The sequence below is a fragment of the Phacochoerus africanus genome, chromosome 9 (genome assembly GCF_016906955.1).
Source record: "Phacochoerus africanus isolate WHEZ1 chromosome 9, ROS_Pafr_v1, whole genome shotgun sequence".
Classification (NCBI taxonomy): Eukaryota; Metazoa; Chordata; class Mammalia; order Artiodactyla; family Suidae; genus Phacochoerus; species Phacochoerus africanus.
In genome coordinates this window covers 102,549,044-102,567,883 of record NC_062552.1, presented here as the reverse complement: position 1 = coordinate 102,567,883, position 18,840 = coordinate 102,549,044, and the positions used below count along the sequence as shown (strand labels likewise).

At 47.2% G+C, this 18,840-nt stretch overlaps 1 protein-coding gene across 1 annotated transcript in view; it reads left to right on the top strand.

The window, feature by feature from the left end:
• Nucleotides 1-2,466: 2,466 nt before the first annotated feature.
• The window catches only part of ANGEL1 (angel homolog 1), a 30,308-nt gene continuing 13,934 nt past the window's right edge, over nt 2,467-18,840 (top strand). Inside the window, exons 1-7 of the mRNA XM_047797664.1 lie at nt 2,467-2,593; nt 6,046-6,621; nt 7,498-7,724; nt 8,178-8,247; nt 8,823-9,256; nt 13,114-13,240; nt 13,534-13,644. Coding sequence (XP_047653620.1) covers nt 2,530-2,593; nt 6,046-6,621; nt 7,498-7,724; nt 8,178-8,247; nt 8,823-9,256; nt 13,114-13,240; nt 13,534-13,644 — 1,609 coding nt within the window. The 5' untranslated portion in view covers nt 2,467-2,529. The remainder of the gene's footprint in view (nt 2,594-6,045; nt 6,622-7,497; nt 7,725-8,177; nt 8,248-8,822; nt 9,257-13,113; nt 13,241-13,533; nt 13,645-18,840) is intronic.

Sequence of the window (18,840 nt, the reverse complement as noted above, 5' to 3'; positions counted from 1 at the left end):
CCCCATCAAGGTGCATCAGGGTGTCTGAAGTACAGTGGGAAGGAAGTGTTATGCCACCCTGTATATCGCACGTATTCCACCAATAAATTAATAAAAGCTGCCGCCATGTCGACCTTTCATACATATCTGTTAGTATAAGTAAAGGTTGAACCCTTAAGGACTTAAATTTACCATTATGGGAAATTTCCCTCTAAAAGAACATTTTAGGAGTTCCCTGGTGGCCTAGTGGTGAAGGACCCAGTGTTGTCACTGCTGTGGCACAGGTTTGATCCCTGGCTCAGGAACTTTTGCATGCCGTGGGTGTGGCCAAAAAAAGAAAAAGAGAGAGAGAATATTTCCAATCCCTCAGAGTATTGGAAAACCTCCCACTTTCCCCATTAGGTAGGTTCTGTACCCTTGAAATCACTCAGTGGTGGAGGCAGATGTTTATCATTGCCCGCACTGTGATCACAGTTGGGATAAATTGAAGGCTCATCTGGTCACTCTTCTTGGAATATTTCTGACATGACGACGCTGAAGATGATGCAGCTTATATTTGTAATTTTCCTTTGATTGGGGAAGCCCGAGGCTGCACTTCTCCCAAGTGAGTCTCCTTGGATCTGCAGTTATGGCTTGCTTAGCAAGGCCACATTACAGTTTGGAAGGCCCTTATTTCTACCCAGGATTGTGGCAGATGACCCTACATCAGCAGTAGTCAGAGCTGTTTTTAGCCTAAATTAAAAAAATATAATAGCAAACACTGAGAGCTTACCCTGTATTGGGCAAGGTGAGGAAACTGAGGCTCTGAGAGGTTAGGTAATTTCTCAGGTAGGAGGTGGCAGAGCCAGGATCTGAACTCAGGTGGTCTTCGAAGCTTGTGATCCTTTTCAACATAGTTGATTATGCCTCAGAAAACAAAAGGAACCGGTCTCACTTACTTGGCCTCAGGAAAAGGCCTCTCAGAGGACATGGCATCAGTTGGCCCAACACATTTTGGCCACATGTACACTGAGCAGCCCAGCTGAGGGTAGGTCCTTTAGCAGAGGGCATCAGGATAACTTGGTGAGTGTTAGGGCCCCATCTCCGTTCTGTTAAATTAGAACCCTGGGATGAGGACCTAGGAAGTTGTATTTTAAAAACATTCCCAAATGTTAAGGGAATCATCATTTTATAAATCCTGGTCCCTAGATAAGTACCTTGATTTAGGATCTGATTTGAATCTTGGACTTCTGGGTAATTATTTGGATAAAATGGAAGGACCTACCTGGAAGGATTATTTAAGCCATTTCAACAGAGTCAATCTGACTTTGGGAGCTCCTTAGGTAGAGCTAACACTTGCCTGCTAGTTTCTAAGAGGCTTCACAACCCTCAGATTGCCCCTGGGGCCTCTGCTTCATCTCTGGCCCAGGTAGGAGGGCTGCTGCAGCAAGACACACACTGCCCCCAGAACTAAGGGGAAAACCTCCGCAGGCCTCAATACTGACTGTTTCCTTCCTCCTTTCAGCCTTTCAGTGTTATGATGTACCCAGCTGGTCCTGGATCTGGTGACTCTCCAGAGGGCTTCCCTGAACAACCGAGGCTCCAGCCACAAATTGGAAATGGCGCAGCTCAGACACTGGGTACTGAGATTGGGAATGTTAAACGATCTCCCCTTCTTTACAGTGTGGTTGGGGCAGAAGACTTGAGGGTAGGATTAAGGAAGAGAGAAAGAGGTTTGGGCAGCACAGAGTTGATGGAAGAACTGGGCTTTTTTTTTTTAAGGGACTTATGTTTTGTTCATTCAGTCAACAAAGGTTTGTTTGGTCCCTACTATTTGCCTGGTTCTGTCACAGACGCTGCAAAGAAACCTCAAGGAAAACCAATCAACCAATCGGACTCGGTCCCCTTGCCCTTGTGGGCTCCCTTTTGGCTCCCTTATCAATGGGACACATTTTTTTTCCAGATTAGGGGAAAAAGGGCCCATTTGGAACAAGATGAGGAGGGAGACAAAATCTTATGTGCTGAAGCAAGCTGTGGACTCAATGTGTGACTTAGAATCTGAGGTGGGGAAGAGTTAGGGAAAGGAGGAAAATGGGGGAAGAGCTTATTCCGGCCAATCTGGGCTGGGACTGGCAAGATCAAAGAAGTCAGAGCCGGGTGAGGCCTTAGACAAAAGTCCACCACCTCACTTTACAAAAGAGGGAACTGAGGTCACGTGACAGCCCCAAAGTGGGCACCTCGTTAGGCGGAAGAGGTGGAAATGAAACTGTGGACTTTAAATAATACTGTGGTGCCTCGGAGGGAGGGGTTTCATTTCAAACCCTGGGCGCTTCCGCAGCTGCGAGGAGCCAGACTGGGTGGGGCCGGTTGCCTTGGGAACCGGCTTCCCGGCCCCGCGGGCTCCGGGTATTCCTTGCGCTCCCAATAAAGTTGTTGTTGAAGTGCAGCGGTGCCACGTGAGCCGGCCGGGGGCGGGGCCGGGGCGGGGCTAGTCGGGGGCGGGGCCGAACCTAGGGAGACCGGCGGGCGGAGGCGAGGAGGGTAGGCAGGTGCGGGCGCGGGCGGCCGGCCATGATCGCGTCGTGCCTGTGTTACCTGCTGCTGCCGGCCGCGCGCCTCTTCCGCGCCCTCTCAGGTACCGGCCCCGCGTCCTGACAGGCGGGTGCCAGGCCCGGGCCTGCCTCGGCCGGGCCCCGCGGGGCCTGGGTCGGCGTGCGGCGTTGCCTGCCCTACGACCACCTTCCCCTGGCAGTACCAAGCCAAGGTGTTGGGAGGCAGCCCTCGGTCCCACCGTGCTCGTCCTAGAGTCCATAAGGCCCCAGGCCTGGCCGGCGACCCTCGTGGGCGGCTTCGTCCTCACGCCTGTCATTTGGAGGCGTCGGGCCACAGTTACCTGGGAGGGGGTTGGGGAAGGGGCAGGAGCCGCCCCCTCTATGGCCCGGGGGCACAGAGAGGCTGGGGGCGGGGGGGGGGGGCCCGCTGAGTCACTGCCTTGGGGGTCGGGGAGGGTTGGCCACTCGGGGACGAGGCGAATGCCCGAATTCTCTGTGGACAGGGGCCAGACGGCCCTGGGGGTCTGTGGGCTGAAGACTTGGACGGACTAGTTGTCCCCTGGTCGACTGCACCCTCACCTTTCACAGCCACCTCTCAGCGGAGACTTTGGTTGAAAAAACGGATGCTCAGAATCCAGAGAGACCTTGAAACCTCAGCTTTGAAGCAATGTCCCGTGCGTTTAGCGATGTAGCGGGGTGTAGGCAATGCCCAGCGGGTACCTAGAGAAGAGTTACTGACTTTGTCGGGATCTGCCTGCTGCTCCCCATTTCTGGTCTTTGGCATTTCTGCGGCTCTCATGAGAGCATCAGTTCCCATCAGAGATCCCGCAGAATCCCGACTTTTCTCTGGCATTTAGGGAGCAGGACAGACCAAGAAGGACTTTCTTAAAAATAAGATGTCCGTATGCTATCTGTGCTTTTCCTTTTTGGAACTTTACACAGTGCGTGTGTGTAATTTTTGTCATGTATTTCACATAAAATACTTATTTAATGTATATATGTGTATGTCTGTATCTGCCACTAGAATGCAGGCTTCAGGAGAGCTGGGCCATGTCTATTTTGCTCACTGTACCTAGTGCTAGCATACTGCCCAGAGTATAGTAGGCACTCAATTTAGAGCTGTTTTGTGTATACATACTTCTGAGGAATGAGAAACTCCACAGAAGTCACTGTTTTCAGAGAACTAGTACATATTCTAACCATGTTGCTGTCCTTTCTGGAGCTTTGCCGATGTCCATAATGGTAGCCTATGTGTAGTCTGGAGGTTTCTAGACCAGCAGTCAGAGTTTTAGGTATCTCCGAGAAGGGGCTACTTCCTCCTACCCATTTACATAATGTCCTATTAAAGTAGTCTGATTTGTTTTTGGTTTCTAGAGGAGTGTATGTGTGTGTATGTGATTTTTTTTTGTTTGTTTTGGGGATTTTTTTTTTTTTTTGGCTGCACCCTTGGCATGCTGAAATTCCTGGACCAGGGATTGAATCCAAGTCACAGCAGTGACCATGCCAAATCCTTAACCACTAGGCCACCAGGGAACTCCCAGATTTTCTCTTAATAAAAGAATTCTGCTGCTGAAAAGCAAACCACCACCACCACCTGAACCCTGCTAAATTTGTAAACTAGTAACCTCACACATATACATCAGAGAACTCCTGCCATCTGGTATCATAGAGAGTGTTTCAAGGGATAGAGAATTAGCAAGTCCCTGAGACTAAAGCCAGCAACCCAGCCCTTGGGTTATAAAGCAGGGTTTCCCAGTTTCAGCACTGTTGACATTTGGGTCAGGATAGTTCCTTGTGGGGCTATCTCTTGCACTGCAGGATGTTCAGCCATATCTTAATCCTATAACCACTAGATGCCAGTAGCATCCCCACAGTTGTGACAACCCCAGTGTCTCCAGACAATGTGAAAATGTCCCATGAAGGCAAAATCACCCAGGTTAAAAACCACTGGTGTGAGGAACATAAATCCACATAGACCATAAGTAAGATAGTGTCTTTCAACATTTGAACCAATTTAAAAGTTTTTCTTGCCTTAAAAAAAAAAAAAAAGCAGCTATAAAATGAATCTCTGGTGATAGAGCATCATCACTGTACGTGTCACTTGTCCTGGGCTGTAAATAAATGATTTAGTGTGTACTGGGAGGGGATGTTTTGCTAGCACCAAAATACTGTGCTTAGACTTCAGGGACTCTAATATTAGAGTTTTTCCTGCATGCTTTGCCTGTCATTGTCAGTTGTTGGCGCCTTCTGATTTCCAGCCTCTAGAGTGCTGTGGAATGAGAAAACTGATAATGAGGTTTGTGAAGATTTATGAGTAGGATAGCTTTTGAGAAGAAGCCTTTGCTAAGAGGTAGAGACACACTTTTTGTCTATTTTGGGCCTTTTTCTTTTGGAATACATTCATAGATTAGGGGATTTATAAAACTAGAAAAGATCTTGGGGATTGTCTGGTTCATACTTCCCTTGTCCCCATTTTACAGTCAAGAGTGGGTCCATCTCATTAGGGGCCTTGTGCAAGGTCACATAATTTTGTTGTTTCTTTTTCTTTTTTCTTTTTTCTTTTTTTTTGTCTTTTGTCTTTTTAGGGCTATACTTGTGGCATATGGAGGTTCCCAGGCTAGGGGTCTAATTGGAGCTTTAGGTGCCGGCCACAGCCACAGCCACAGCAACTTGGGATCCGAGCTGCATCTGCAACTTACACCACAGCTCACGGCAACGCCGGATCCTCAACCCACCGAGTGAGGCCAGGGATCGAACCCGCAACCTCATGGTTCCCAGTCGGATTCTTTTTCGCTGCGCCACGAAGGGAACTCCAGTTTTGTTCATTTCAACTGCAGGCCATAGCCCACAGTTGTGATTCATAGTCAAGTGCTGGTTCTAGTGTGATGTGGCTCTTAGAACCAGAGAGTTGATTTTAATAGGAGTCTTAATCGCCAGATAAAAGGAGTGTGGTTAAGTGTAACCATCTCTGTCCTCGATGGTGTAGGATAGCCATTCACATAGCAAGTCACATACTGAATATTTATCAGATCCCTACCATATGAAGTAGTCAATTCTTGTAAAGTGTTTAGGACACTGCCTGGCACGTAGAAAGCCCTTCGCTCTGATGGTGATGATGGTCCAGGCGCTAAAATGGGCAGGCTCATTGACAGTACAAAGATGACCAGGGTAGGTATGATTCTTGCTTATGGGACTTCTATTAGAATTTGGGGGAGTTCTCATGATGGTGCCGTGGAAACAATCTGACCAGTATCCATGAGGATGCAGGTTTGATCCCTGGCCTCTCTCGGTGGGTGGGGGATCCAGCATTGCCAAGAGCTGTGGTGGAGGTCGCCAATGTGGCTTAGATCTAGCATTGCTGTGGCTGTGGGGTAGGCTGGCAGCTGCAGCTCCGATTCAACCCCTAGCCTGGGAACTTCCATATGCTGTGGATACTGGCCTAAAAAGACAAAACAAACAAACAAAAAGTTGGGAGAAGGGTGTGGGTTGGGTGATGCTATCATCTTATAACACAGTATTTTGGCTTTCTTCTTAGATGCTTTCTTCGCATGTCGAAAAAATGCCCTTTTGGCGAAGAGCTCGTCCTCCCAGGTAGAAGGGGACTTTGCCATGGCCCCTCGGGGTCCCGACCAGGAGGAGTGTGAGGGTCTGCTGCAGCAGTGGCGAGAAGAAGGGTCGAGCCAGGTGCTCTCAACTGTGAATGAGGGTCCCCTTGTAGATAAGGGACTAGCCCAGAGCAGCCTGGCGCTCCTGATGGATAATCCTGGAGAACAGGATGCTGCTTCAGAGGATAAGTGGTCCAACAGGCAGCTGAGTGATCTTCGGGCAGCAGAGAACCTGGACGAGCCTTTCCCCGAAGTGTTAGGAGAGGAGCCACTGCCAGAGGTCGAGGGCCCAATGTGGGCACCTGTCCCTGTGCAGACTGGCGCCCCGTATGCAGACTGCGCTGTCCTCCCAATGGGTGCCCTGGCCGCAGAGCAGTGGGAAGAGGACCCTGCAGTGGTGGCCTGGAGCATAGCACCGGAGCCTGTGCCCCAGGAAGAGGCTCCCATCTGGCCCTTTGAGGGCCTGGGGCAGTTGCAACCTCCCCCAATGGAAATCCCATATCATGGTGAGTCTGACAACTGGCTGAGTGAGCCAGGGCAGTGGGTTGTCTGGGATGTCGGCAGCACCTCTGCTAAAGCGAAGGTCCTCTTGTGGGGCGCTCTGCTGCTGCATTCTGTTTTTCTGAGACGTGAAGGGGCAGATCCAGAGGGGCCTTAGAGACCTTCTCATCCAGCCCCGTGGTCTTTCAGAGGAAGTTACGACAGCACAGAGCGGTAGTGGGGCCTCCTAAAGTCACATAGCTAGGTAGTGGCAGAACTGAAAGCAGACCCTAGTTCTGATTCTCTGCATTACTGATTCTCTGGAGGTGACCTGGGGTCGGAGTGGAGAGCTCTCAGGACCTCCACTCTCTGCCTCAATCAGGATCATTCCATTTTTATCTGTGTTAAATATTTGGCTTCCATTAAACTTTGAAGAATGAGTTCTCTGGCTCACGTAGGTTTAGAATCTACTCTGCAGCCCCTGCTCTAGGGGACATGGGGGACATACTGTGATTTCTGGCTCTAGGCTTTTCCAGGTTGAGAGGTCAGAGAACACCCAAGACTGTTAAGCACAGTCATCTGACTTATTCCCCAGAGACACGTGGATTTATCAAAAGTAAGAAATTGTCAGCCATATTTAGTGAATGTGTACTGGGTACCAGGTACTGTACTAGGTGCTGGGGATATGGTGGCAAACAGGCCAAGATCGTCTCTGGCTCTCTGGAGCTTACTGCCTAGTCTGAGAATGTCCTTAGAGTGTCCTTCAAATTGCTGCAGAAAGTAATGGATGACAGGGAAGACGAAAAGCACAGTGGGCACAGTATCCCTGAGGCAGTAGTGATGGTGGGCCCTGTGGATAACACGGACTTAGCATGGACCTCTTCGTCCCAACCCCTTTGCAGAAATCCTGTGGCGAGAATGGGAAGATTTCTCCACTCAGCCAGATGCTCAGGGCCTGGAGGCAGGGGATGGCCCTCAGTTCCAGTTCACTCTCATGTCCTATAACATCCTGGCCCAGGACCTGATGCAGCAGAGCTCGGAGCTCTATCTGCATTGCCACCCAGACATCCTCAATTGGAACTATCGCTTTGCGAATCTCATGCAGGAATTCCAGCACTGGGACCCCGATGTGAGTGAAGACGGGGGTCTGTGCCATCTTGCATTTGCTCTGGACCCTGGCTCTTTCCCAGGGCTCTTAGAAAATGAGTTCAACCCCATAGCTGTTCATATCATTGGAGTCCTGCCTCGGGCTGGAGCTTTCCTGCCTGGTGTAAATGAGGTTTTGGCAGGTCCTGAGAAGACTCTCTGTAGGTGCACACTTTCTAGCACCTTTATGCAGGAGGGAGACTCGAGGGGTTCGAGGAGCAGGAAAATCCAGGGCATGTGTCTGGTCTCAGCTTGCCTGTTCTTGCTGGTGGTGGCTGTTGGGAAGAGTCAGCACCCAGGGGGAAGTTTCAGTGCGACCCAGCCTGAGACCTTCAGCAGCTTCCCATGTGGCCTCAGCCCCTGCTCCTGGGGTGGGAGCCATGCTCCAGCACCCTCCGTTACTCTGGAGTGATTGGTTTCCTTGTCGTTTTCCCAGATCTTGTGTCTCCAGGAAGTCCAGGAAGATCATTACTGGGAGCAGCTGGAGCCCTCTCTGAGAATGATGGGTAATGCCGCTCCCTGGCGTGTTTGCCAGTCTTTCTTCCTACAGCCCTGTCTGCTCTCTCCTGAAGGCTCCATCTCTTTCTGTCATCTCAGTAAACCCTCAGTCTCACCTGTGAGCTACTCCCTTGTGTGGGCGAGGAGAGTCTTGAAGTTCTAAAGCAATCCTGACATACAGCGCCATTTAGTCCTTGAAGCAACCAACCCTGTGAAGCTTAATGTTACTATCCCCATTCTACAGTGAGGAAACTGAGGTTCAGAAAATTCATGTGACTAGCTCAAGGTTCCAAAGCTGTAAAGCTCATAGGATGTGGAATCTGGACTCCAGCTGGTCTGGCTGCAAGAGTCCATGGTTTTCCTCTCAAGTAATTGCTTTACACCCTTCTGTCCCCCTTTTAGCCACTCGGTTACAACCGTAAGGAAATCTCTGCAGAGCCAAGGAGTTGGGAAGAGCAAGGACTCCCTTGTTGAGCAGCAGGAGTGATGCATCAGGCACACATGCCTGGGCTCCTGCCATTGGTTGGAGGGGTTTAGGCTTCAAGGACTCTGACCCAGCTCCTTGGTGGTGTGTTCTTTGCAGGCTTTACCTGTTTCTACAAGAGGAGGACCGGGTGTAAGACAGATGGCTGTGCTGTCTGCTACAAGCCCACGAGATTCCGCCTGCTCTGCGCCAGCCCTGTGGAATACTTTCGGCCTGGCTCGGAGCTCCTCAATCGGGACAACGTGGGCTTAGTGCTGCTGCTGCAGCCACTCGTCCCAGAAGGCCTGGGACAAGTCTCAGTGGCCCCTTTATGTGTGGCAAATACCCATGTCCTGTACAACCCACGCCGGGGCGATGTCAAGCTGGCCCAGATGGCCATTCTCTTGGCCGAAGTGGACAAGGTGGCCAGGTTGTCTGATGGCAGCCACTGCCCCATCATCTTGTGCGGGGACCTGAATTCTGTCCCTGATTCACCTCTTTACAACTTCATCAAGGATGGAGAACTCCAGTACCATGGGATGCCAGCCTGGAAGGTAAAAATGGGAGAGGCCACTGCAGGGGTGGGAACGCAGCTTAGGGAGAGATTTGGGTGTTGGCATCCAGTGCTGCTTCTGAGGCCGGGACCTCAGTTACACCTGTTCTGGCTCCCTCCTGCCTTTTTGTTTTTTTTTGTTGTTGTTGATAGCTGGTACTCAAACCTGGAAGTTAGGAACTTGTGAGTGCCTTTGGTATCCTTTTAGTTTTTATCATTAGTTTACAAGTACATAAGTACTTATGTACATATAAGTATACAAGCATCCCTATAAAGAATGCAAGCAGGAGTTCCTGTCGTGGCGCAGTGGTTAGCAAATCCAACTAGGAACCATGAGGTTGCGGGTTCGGTCCCTGGCCTTGCTCAGTGGGTTAACGATCCGGCGTTGCCATGAGCTGTGGTGTAGGTTGCAGACGCGGCTCAGATCCTGCGTTGCTGTGGCTCTGGCGTAGGCCAGTGGCTACAGCTCCGATTCGACCCCTAGCCTGGGAACCTCCATATGCCACGGGAGTGGCCCAAGAAATAGCAAAAAAAAAAAAAAAAGAATGCAAGCAGGAGTTCCTCTTGTGGCTCAGTGGAAATGAATCTGGCTAGTATTCATGAGGATGAAGGTTCTATCCCTGGCCTTGCTCAGTGGGTTAAAGATCCAGTGTAGATCACAGACACAGCTGGGATTCCACATGGCTGTGGCTGTGGTGTAGTCTAGGGGCTGCAGCTCCAATTCGACCCCTACCTGGGAATCTCCATATGCCAGAGGTGTAGCCCTAAAAAGACAAAAAAAAAAAAAGAATTCAAACATTTGAAAATAAGACCAAAGCCCCCTTTATTACCTCCATTCCACAGTCTCCCCTTAGACTCAAGTAATAACTGCTCAAAGTTTGGTGCTGGTCTTCCAGATCATTTTCTATGCATTTGCGGTGGTATCGAAGCTGCCATGATAATGTAATCATAATCTGCATTTATTAAGCGCTCACTCTATGCCAGGTGCTATCTTAAGCACACATTAACTCATTAATTTTCATGGTTTCTATCACTGATTCCATTTTATAAGTGAGAAAAATAACGCACAGAGAAGTTAGGTAGTTTGCTTACACTAGCTTATGCAGGTGGTTAGGGATGGGACCAGGTTTCTTTCTTTCTTTTTTTTTTTTTATCTTTTGTCTTTTTGTTGTTGTTGCTATTTCTTGGGCTGCACCCACGGCATATGGAGGTTCCCAGGCTAGGGGTTGAATCAGAGCTGTAGCCACCGGCCTATGCCAGAGCCACAGCAACGCGGGATCCGAGCCGCGTCTGCAACCTACACCACAGCTCACGGCAATGCCGGATCGTTAACCCACTGAGCAAGGGCAGGGACCGAACCCGCAACCTCATGGTTCCTAGTCGGATTTGTTAACCACTGCGCCACGACGGGAACTCCGGGACCAGGTTTTTTAACCAGGTGGTCTGGCCCCAGAGCTCCTGCCCTCTGTTACGATGCTGTCATTGTTTCTAAGAGCTGATAGAGGACCTGTTCTGTGCGTTTGTACACATGGTATGTCACTGAATATTTCATTTTATAGCTTTTTTTTCACTCAACAATGTACATATGGATCAATCTCATTCCTTTTAACTGCTGGATGTTTATAGAATAGATGTCTTATAGTTTTATGACAGTTTATTTAGCTCCACTGAGGGGCGTTCGGCTCATGCTGATTTCTTTATATGTCACTTAATCTCCTTGTTTTGCTGTTTTGCCCTGCTAATCCAATTTGTTGCTTAACTTTTGGCAAGGCACAGTGGAGAAAGGACATAAAATGACTGAATCGAGCACTTTGGGCTTTTATTTTAATGAGGTCACTCAAGTGCCAGCGTTATCCTGGTTGCTATGTGCGCAGAGAAAGGCATTATCCTGCTAGGAAACTGCGCTGACCGAGGGGCTCAGGGAAAGGGAAGAAGAATTTACTAAGTGTCTATCATGTGCCAGATGCCGTTAGGCATAGTGAGTAAGAGGTCTCATCTTGAAGCCAAATAGTCCTGTGTTCAGATCCCTGCTCTGCCACATTGGGCAAGTTATTTCATTTCCCTAAGTTCTTTTGGCCTCTTCTCTGCACTGGAGATATAATGGGACTTACTTCCGAGGGTTTTTTGTGGTGGATTAAATAAAATAAGGCACACACAGAGTTTTCCAGTTCCTGCTTCAAAGGAAGAAATCAATAATTGGTAGTGGTGATTGTTATCAAGATTCTTAAAAAAAAAAAAGGAGTTCCTCTCGTGGCTCAGCAGTAACAAACCTGACTAGTATACATGAGGATGTGGGTCCAATCCCTGGCCTCATGCAGTGGGTTAAGGATCCAGCATTGCCGTGAGCTGTGGTGTAGGTCGAAGACGCGGCTTGGAACTGGCATTGCTGTGGCTGTGGTGTAGGCTGGTTGGTCTAGTTCCGATTTGACCCCTACCCTGGGAACTTCCATATGCCATGGGTGTGGCCCTAGGAAGATAAAACAACAACAACAGTAAAAAAAGATTCTTGTTTGTGATATTATTATCTCATTCAATGGTAGAGGATACTGAACCCAAAAGAATTAACTAACTTGCCCAAAGTCACACAGCCAGTAAGTGGCCATTAAACTGCAGGTGTGTTGAGTTCCTGTTGTGGCTCAGCAGATTAAGAACTGGACTAGTACCCGTGAGGAGTGGGTTCGATACCTGGCCTCACTCAGTAGGTTAAGGATCTCGTGTTGCCGTGAGCTGTGGTGTAGGTCGCAGATGCGGCTCGGGTCCCATGTTGCCGTAGCTGCGGCATTAGCTGGCAGCTGCAGCTCTGACTTGACCCCTAGCCTGGGAACTTCCATATGCCATAGGTGTGGCCCTAAAAAGCAAAAAGCAAAAAACAAAAAAAGTGCTCTCTCCCCAGCACTTAGCTGGTATCTTGCATGTAGATACTCAAATATTTGTTGACACTCAAATATTGACACTCAAATATTTGTTGTTGTTAAATGAAACAAAGGGGGTTTTGCTGCACACGTTGGAGATGCGTACATGACCGATGTTGCCGAATGTTTCCCTACTACGTTCTGTCTCTTATTCCCAGGCAGCTCATTGGCTTTGATCGAACATGGTGACATGGATACAGTAAAGGGCTTTGGTACATTTCCCATTTGCTTTGACCCTGTGGTTTCCCAGTAATAGGCTTAAGATGCTAGATTTTGATCCAGAAGAGCCAAAGATCAGGATAAAGCTTTTTCCATGGCAAATGAAAGCCCCTGAATGTTCACGTTCCCTTGGCAGAGTAGTGTAGATTTTTCTAAGGTAAAATTTAGGGGACCATATGTTCATACAGTTCTATTCTCTCTCTCTCTCTTTTTTTTTTTTTTTTGGTCTTTTGTCTTTTCAGGGCTGCACCTGCAACATATGGAGGTTCCCAGGCTAGGGGTCTAATTGGGGCTATAGCCGTTGGCCTACACCAGAGCTACAGCAATGCCAGATCCGAGCCGAGTCTTCGACGTACACCACAGTTCACGGCAATGCTGGATCCTTAACCCGCTGAGCAAGGCCAGGGATTGAACCTGAAACCTCATCGTTCCTAGTCGGATTTGTTTCCGCTGCGCCACAACAGGACCTCCAGTTCTATTCTCTTTGACGCACATACCTCACTCTCTTCCCCTTATTCCTGTCTCAAGGACATTTCAGTGTTTCTAGTGAAAAAAAAATTTTTTTTAATTAGCTCCTTATTTTTAACCTTACCCTGAGACTTAGGTATTTTGCTTATGTATTTAGTGTGTGACTAGATGTGTGTGTGTTTGTCCACACGTCCTAAAACATGGGCCATTTCCTTTTCCCATCTTGGATTCCTCCTTCCCATCTGTTCTTTCCTTGTAGGTATCTGGACAGGAGGACTTCTCCCATCAGCTTTACCAGAGGAAGCTGCAGGCCCCACTGTGGCCCAGCTCTCTGGGCATCACTGATTGCTGTCAGTATGTCACCTCCTGTCACCCCAAGAGATCAGGTGAGCACATGCCACATTCTCTGTTGGTTAAGACTCCATGCCCACTTGGGGAGAAAGCTGGCACCTCAGTCACAAGAGAAAGTGTAATTCCCTCAATTCTATTAGCACGTTCCTTTGTTTTTCTCATTGTCCTCCTTGTGGTCACCAGTGAAATGGATGTCTTTGAATAATAGCCGTTGGAAAATCTCCTTGTCTTCAGAGCCTGACTTCCTCTGTGTCCCTACACTGGACGCTCCTTTCGGCCTGTGGCTCCTCTTCCTTTCTTTCACTGTATGGCTTTTCCTGGTTTACAGAGAGACGTAAATACAGCCGAGACTTCCTGCTACGTTTCCGCTTCTGCAACATCGCCTGTCAGCGACCTATAGGACTGGTTCTTATGGAAGGAGTGACCGATATGAAGCCAGGTAATGGGAACTAAGCTTGTTTTCTTGGTCTTCTTTCCTCTTTACCTCTGATATTTGTCGGTTATGTGGTTTCTTAGTCTTTCCCAGGTATAAGTCTTCGAGATCAGCTTCTGGTAATAAGCATGCTTAGAAGGAAGGTTAGTGGAGCTCACACCATGTGCAGTGTGTTGAAAACATGGACCAGGAATCAAGAGACCTGGGTTCTAACCAGCTCTGAGACCTTGAGCAAGCCACTTGAGCTTTTTAGGCTTAAGTTGCTAATGACTAGCATGTGTACAGCATATATAGGAGAGAAAAAATATATACGATAGGGCTTTGAAAGTCATAAGGTGACAGTACCCCTGGTTGTAATAAAAAGACACTCCTACTGAGAACTTCCAGATTGTACGTAGCAGAGTATACTTGACCTTCTCCCCTTGTGGTCTCTGAAACCGCTGCAAAGCAACAGGAGAATGGAAAAAAGAAATGCAAATGCTGTCTTTGAGAAAGCTAGGGGACCTGAAGATATCTGAAACCATGAACCACAGCACAGGCGGGATGGCTGCAGGAAGCACTGGAGACCATGCAGGGGTGCGGAGGAGGCCTGGAGGGACTTGTCTGGGGGGCCGTGTGCATCTCAGAAAGAACCAGCAGAGGGCATTTCTCCAAGGTGAGGAGTATACCTTGAGGCACAAAATGCAAGTCCCTTGTTTCATCAAGAATAGGATGTACAGGTTGTTAAAGGAGATTGTCTGAAGCTGTTTTGGCCTGAAGAAGCAAAAAGGAATCAAGCTATATTCACATGAAGCAGCCTGTTTAAGTGGCAGTGGGGAGATGAAATACTTACAGAGCTGCATATCTCTTCGGCTGGGAGAGGTAAAGATTAAAAGGACTCAGCCACAACCCTGTGTCATAGGGGAAATGCCTGTGACTTGCAATGCATACCCAGTTCCTACCTTCTGTAAGTTTTGTACAAAAAGCTGGCACAGAAACACCTCAACTAATTCAAAGCTGGGCTGCCCAAAAGGAACCAGCCTGAGACCTGTACTAAACTACTGTAAGAAAAAAAGGTGAAAGGAACAGTACAAGTAAAAGGCAGATAAAGAAAATTTGAAGGTAAAAATGGTTGCCATGGAGCATGTGAAAATTATGATTATTTTGCTATGAATTAAAAAATTAAGCAATTGGGGGCGTTCCCATCATGGCTCAGCGGAAACGAATCCGACTAGGAACCATGAAGTTGTGGGTTCGATCCCTGGCCTTGCTCAGTGGGTTAAGGATCTGGCGTTGTCGTGAGCTGTGGCGTAGGTCGCAGATATGGCTCACATCTGGCATTGCTGTGGCTTTGGGGTAGGCCGGTGGCTACGGCTCGGATTAGACCTCTAGCCTGGGAACCTCCATATGCTGCGGGTACAGCCCTAAAAAGACAAAACAAACAAAACAAAAAATTAAGCAATTGCCTTTATAAAATGAGGGTACAAAAATAAAATAATTGCCTTTATAAAATAAGTTCAAGCACATGCCAAGACATCCGAAGATGAGATTTAGCCACAGAGCTCAGGAAAGAAGTGGAATTAAAAAATTTAGAAATCATGGAGTTCCTGTTGCAGCTCAGCAGAAACTAATCTGACTAGGAACCATGATGCAGGTTCGATCCCTGGCCTTGCTCAGTGAGTTAAGGATCCGGCGTTGCTGTGGCTGTGGTGCAGGCCAGCGGCTACAGCTCTGATTTGACCCCTAGCCTGGGAACCTCCATATGCCATGGGTGCGGCCCTAAAAAAAGACAAAACAAAAATTTAGAAATCAAATAAAATGAAGAGAAAATTAGCTGGAGCCCAGGAGAGAATAGGCTCTGCTGAAAATAAAATAAAGAGACAGAGACCAGGAAGGATAAAAAGGACTGGAGAGAAAATGACTGTAGTGGAAGATACGGAGCTTCAACACTCACGTAACTGGAGTTCACAAAGAAGAAAGCCAGTACAGTGGCACAAAAAGAATAGTTAAAGGTATGGTTCAAGGAGGATTTTCCCAAAATGAAAAGATTTGAATCTTTAGATTGAGAAGGATGACCATGTCTCAGTAAAAAAATGACATAGGAAAATCAGCAGTAAGATGTCTTATTGAAGTTAACAAAAGTGAAAGATAAAAGAATCCTTTGGGCTTGTTGAACTGAAAAGATCAGGCTACTTCTAAGGGTAAAAATAATTAGGTTGGCTTCAGACTTCTTCACATTAACATTCAACTCTAAAGGGGGAGCAAGGCTTCAACAAAAGAAAGTATGGCTCAAAAATTTTATGCTCAACCCAAAGCCTTTCTTGAAGAAACTGCTAGAAGAATAACTTTAGACAACCAAGCAGTGACTGAAAAAACTATTGAAGATCGATCCGACTGGTGGTAAGCAATGAATGCATTTTTTTTCTTAAAGGGATTTAACTTGAATTGGCGTTTTATACAGAGCAGCAAACATTTCAATGGCTCTCTCTTTTCATTTTTTTTAAATTGTAAAGCAAAATGTATTATTACAATTGTGATAATTGCAATAATAATAGCGACAGCCACCATGCATAGAGCAGCTGGCATGTGCCAGGCACTGGGATAAATGCTTGTATCACTTGGGCTCGAGCAGGAAGGCAGTGGCTCAGTGTTTTAAAAACACCAAACCCTAAAATTAAACAGTAGTAGGATCCCACATAATGTAATTTCATGTTAATAATAGGTTATTTTTAAAAACATCAGTACTGTACTTGAAACATAAAAGAAACGTATCAATTTAATAACAAGATAAGAACCTTTAAAATACATACTGACAGGAGTTCCCGTCGTGGTGCAGTGGTTAACGAATCCGACTAGGAACCATGAGGTTGCGGGTTCGGTCCCTGCCCTTGCTCAGTGGGTTAACGATCCGGCGTTGCCGTGAGCTGTGGTGTAGGTTGCAGACGCGGCTCGGATCCCGCGTTGGTGTGGCTCTGGTGTAGGCTGGTGGCTACAGCTCCGATTCAACCCCTAGCCTGGGAACCTCCATATGCCGCGGGAGCGGCCCAAGAAATAGCAAAAAGCCAAAAAAAAAAAAAAAATACATACATACTGACAATCACTTTGTGGAATCATTATGTAGGGGGAAAATATCAGTTTGCTACCAGTGCCCAGTACTAGCCGTATTTTAAAGACTGAGATTAAATTTGGCAATGGAAAAAAATTAAAATCATTAAAAAAAAGAGAGAGAGAGAGATTAAATTTGGGTACGCACACCCATCCTGCAACATACCTTCCATTTATTCAGTACCCCCACCCAGGGCTGGACAGGCTCCTGATGAATCGCTTTTGAAGACTCTAAATCTAAAAAGCTACCACCACTTTTAGACCATGAGTAGAAAGACTTAAGTGCAAACAAGGAGATCTTAGTGTGTGGTATTTTTTCTAGAGGATGTGTTTAGATGTGCTAACAAATAGTATTTCCAGTCCAATACCAGACTGTGCACACCAAAACTTGACAACTTGACTGTGGCACTCATTTTAATGGGAATCATCTGAGTTGCAAAAGGAGCTACAGTGCTAAGTAGTGATGCTCTAACTTTCCCGTAAATGGATAGTGCATTGCTCTAGAGTGTTCTACACCACACAAGTTGTGTAATTAAAAAACAAACATGGGAGTTCCCGTCATGGCGCAGTGATTAACGAATCCGACTAGGAACCTTGAGGTTGCGGGTTCGATCCCTGCCCTTGCTCAGTGGGTTAACTATCCGGCGTTGCCATGAGCTGTGGTGTAGGTTGCAGACGCGGCTCGGATCCTGCGTTGCTGTGGCTCTGGCGTAGGCCGGTGGCTACAGCTCCGATTAGACCCCTAGCCTGGGAATCTCCATATGCTGCGGGATCGGCCCAAGAAGTAGCAAAAAGACCAAACAAACAAACAAACAAACAAAAAAAAACAAAAAACAAACATGGGGTTCCCATTGTGGCTCAGTGGTTAACGAATCTGACTAGGAACCATGAGGTTGCAGGTTTGACCCCTGGCCTTGCTCAGTGGGTTAAGGATCCACTTGTTGCCATGAGCTGTGGTGTAGGTCACAGACACGGCTTGGCTCTGGCGTTGCTTTGGCTGTGGCATAGGCCAGTGGCTACAGCTCCGATTGGACCCCTAGCCTGGAAACCACCATATGCCATGGGAGTGGCCCTAGAAAAGGACAAAAGACAAAAAACAAAAAAACCCAAAAAATCCCAAGCAAACATGATTCTCACTCTCCCCAACACCCTTTGTAAAGGATTAATTCATGAGGGGAATCTAAATTTTAAGTCCTTATCTTGTAAATATTTTAAATTATTAATGGTTTCTTCTTTCCAGAATGGCTCTTAAAGACACTGAAAAGGGTCAGTATGTTTTCTTTTTCATGAGTACTTACACATTTCCATTTATATCTGGGGCTTCAGGTCTTGTAACATGTAAGAATAAACCATGTGCTCAATTAAGTGCCTACTAGGAAAAAACTGTTGCAAATAGATGACTTTTGTAAACTGCTATTTACAAACTGACCAGATGGCCACAGAGCAAAGTTTCTAAAGCAGGAAAGTTCTGAATCCAGCTTCTCCACTGGCCCATCCCCGCATAACTTAGCATCCTCTTCCCAAGTACTTGCAGAAGAATTTATTTGCTTCGCTGCTACCTGTGCTGAATGGGCCAGGAAGATGTTGCAGCTCAGGTGGAGGCAGCTGTGGTCTGTGTGCTCATGTGCCCTGGAGGGAAGGCAGAAGCCTTGAGTCCTGAGTAACTGACAGAGCAGTGCTGCTTGTACCCAATACTCCATGGGCAGAACTGGTGTTCAGTGAAGCAGTTTTCTTTTTTGTTTTTCTTTTCATGTACTAAAACAACAACAAAGACTTTACTTTTTATCCTCACACTTATATGAAAATTTGGTAAGTATAAAGGTCTAGTTTCAAAATTAACTTAGTCCATTGTTTCCCGCAGTGCTAATGAGAAGTCTGCTGCCATTCTGTTTCTTGATCCTTTTTGTGTATGTCACCTATTTTGCCTCGCTGAGATTTTCTGGTTCTTGCCTCTAATTCCTTGATTTCTGAAATTTCATGATGGTTTACCCTCATCTGAGTAATGGTTTCTTTTGTTGTTCTGGATATTCCTCCAGGGCCCTTTCAAATTCACATAATTTCGATGGTAATATTTCTTGAATAATTTTCCTACGTCTACGTTCTCTTTCTGGAATTTCT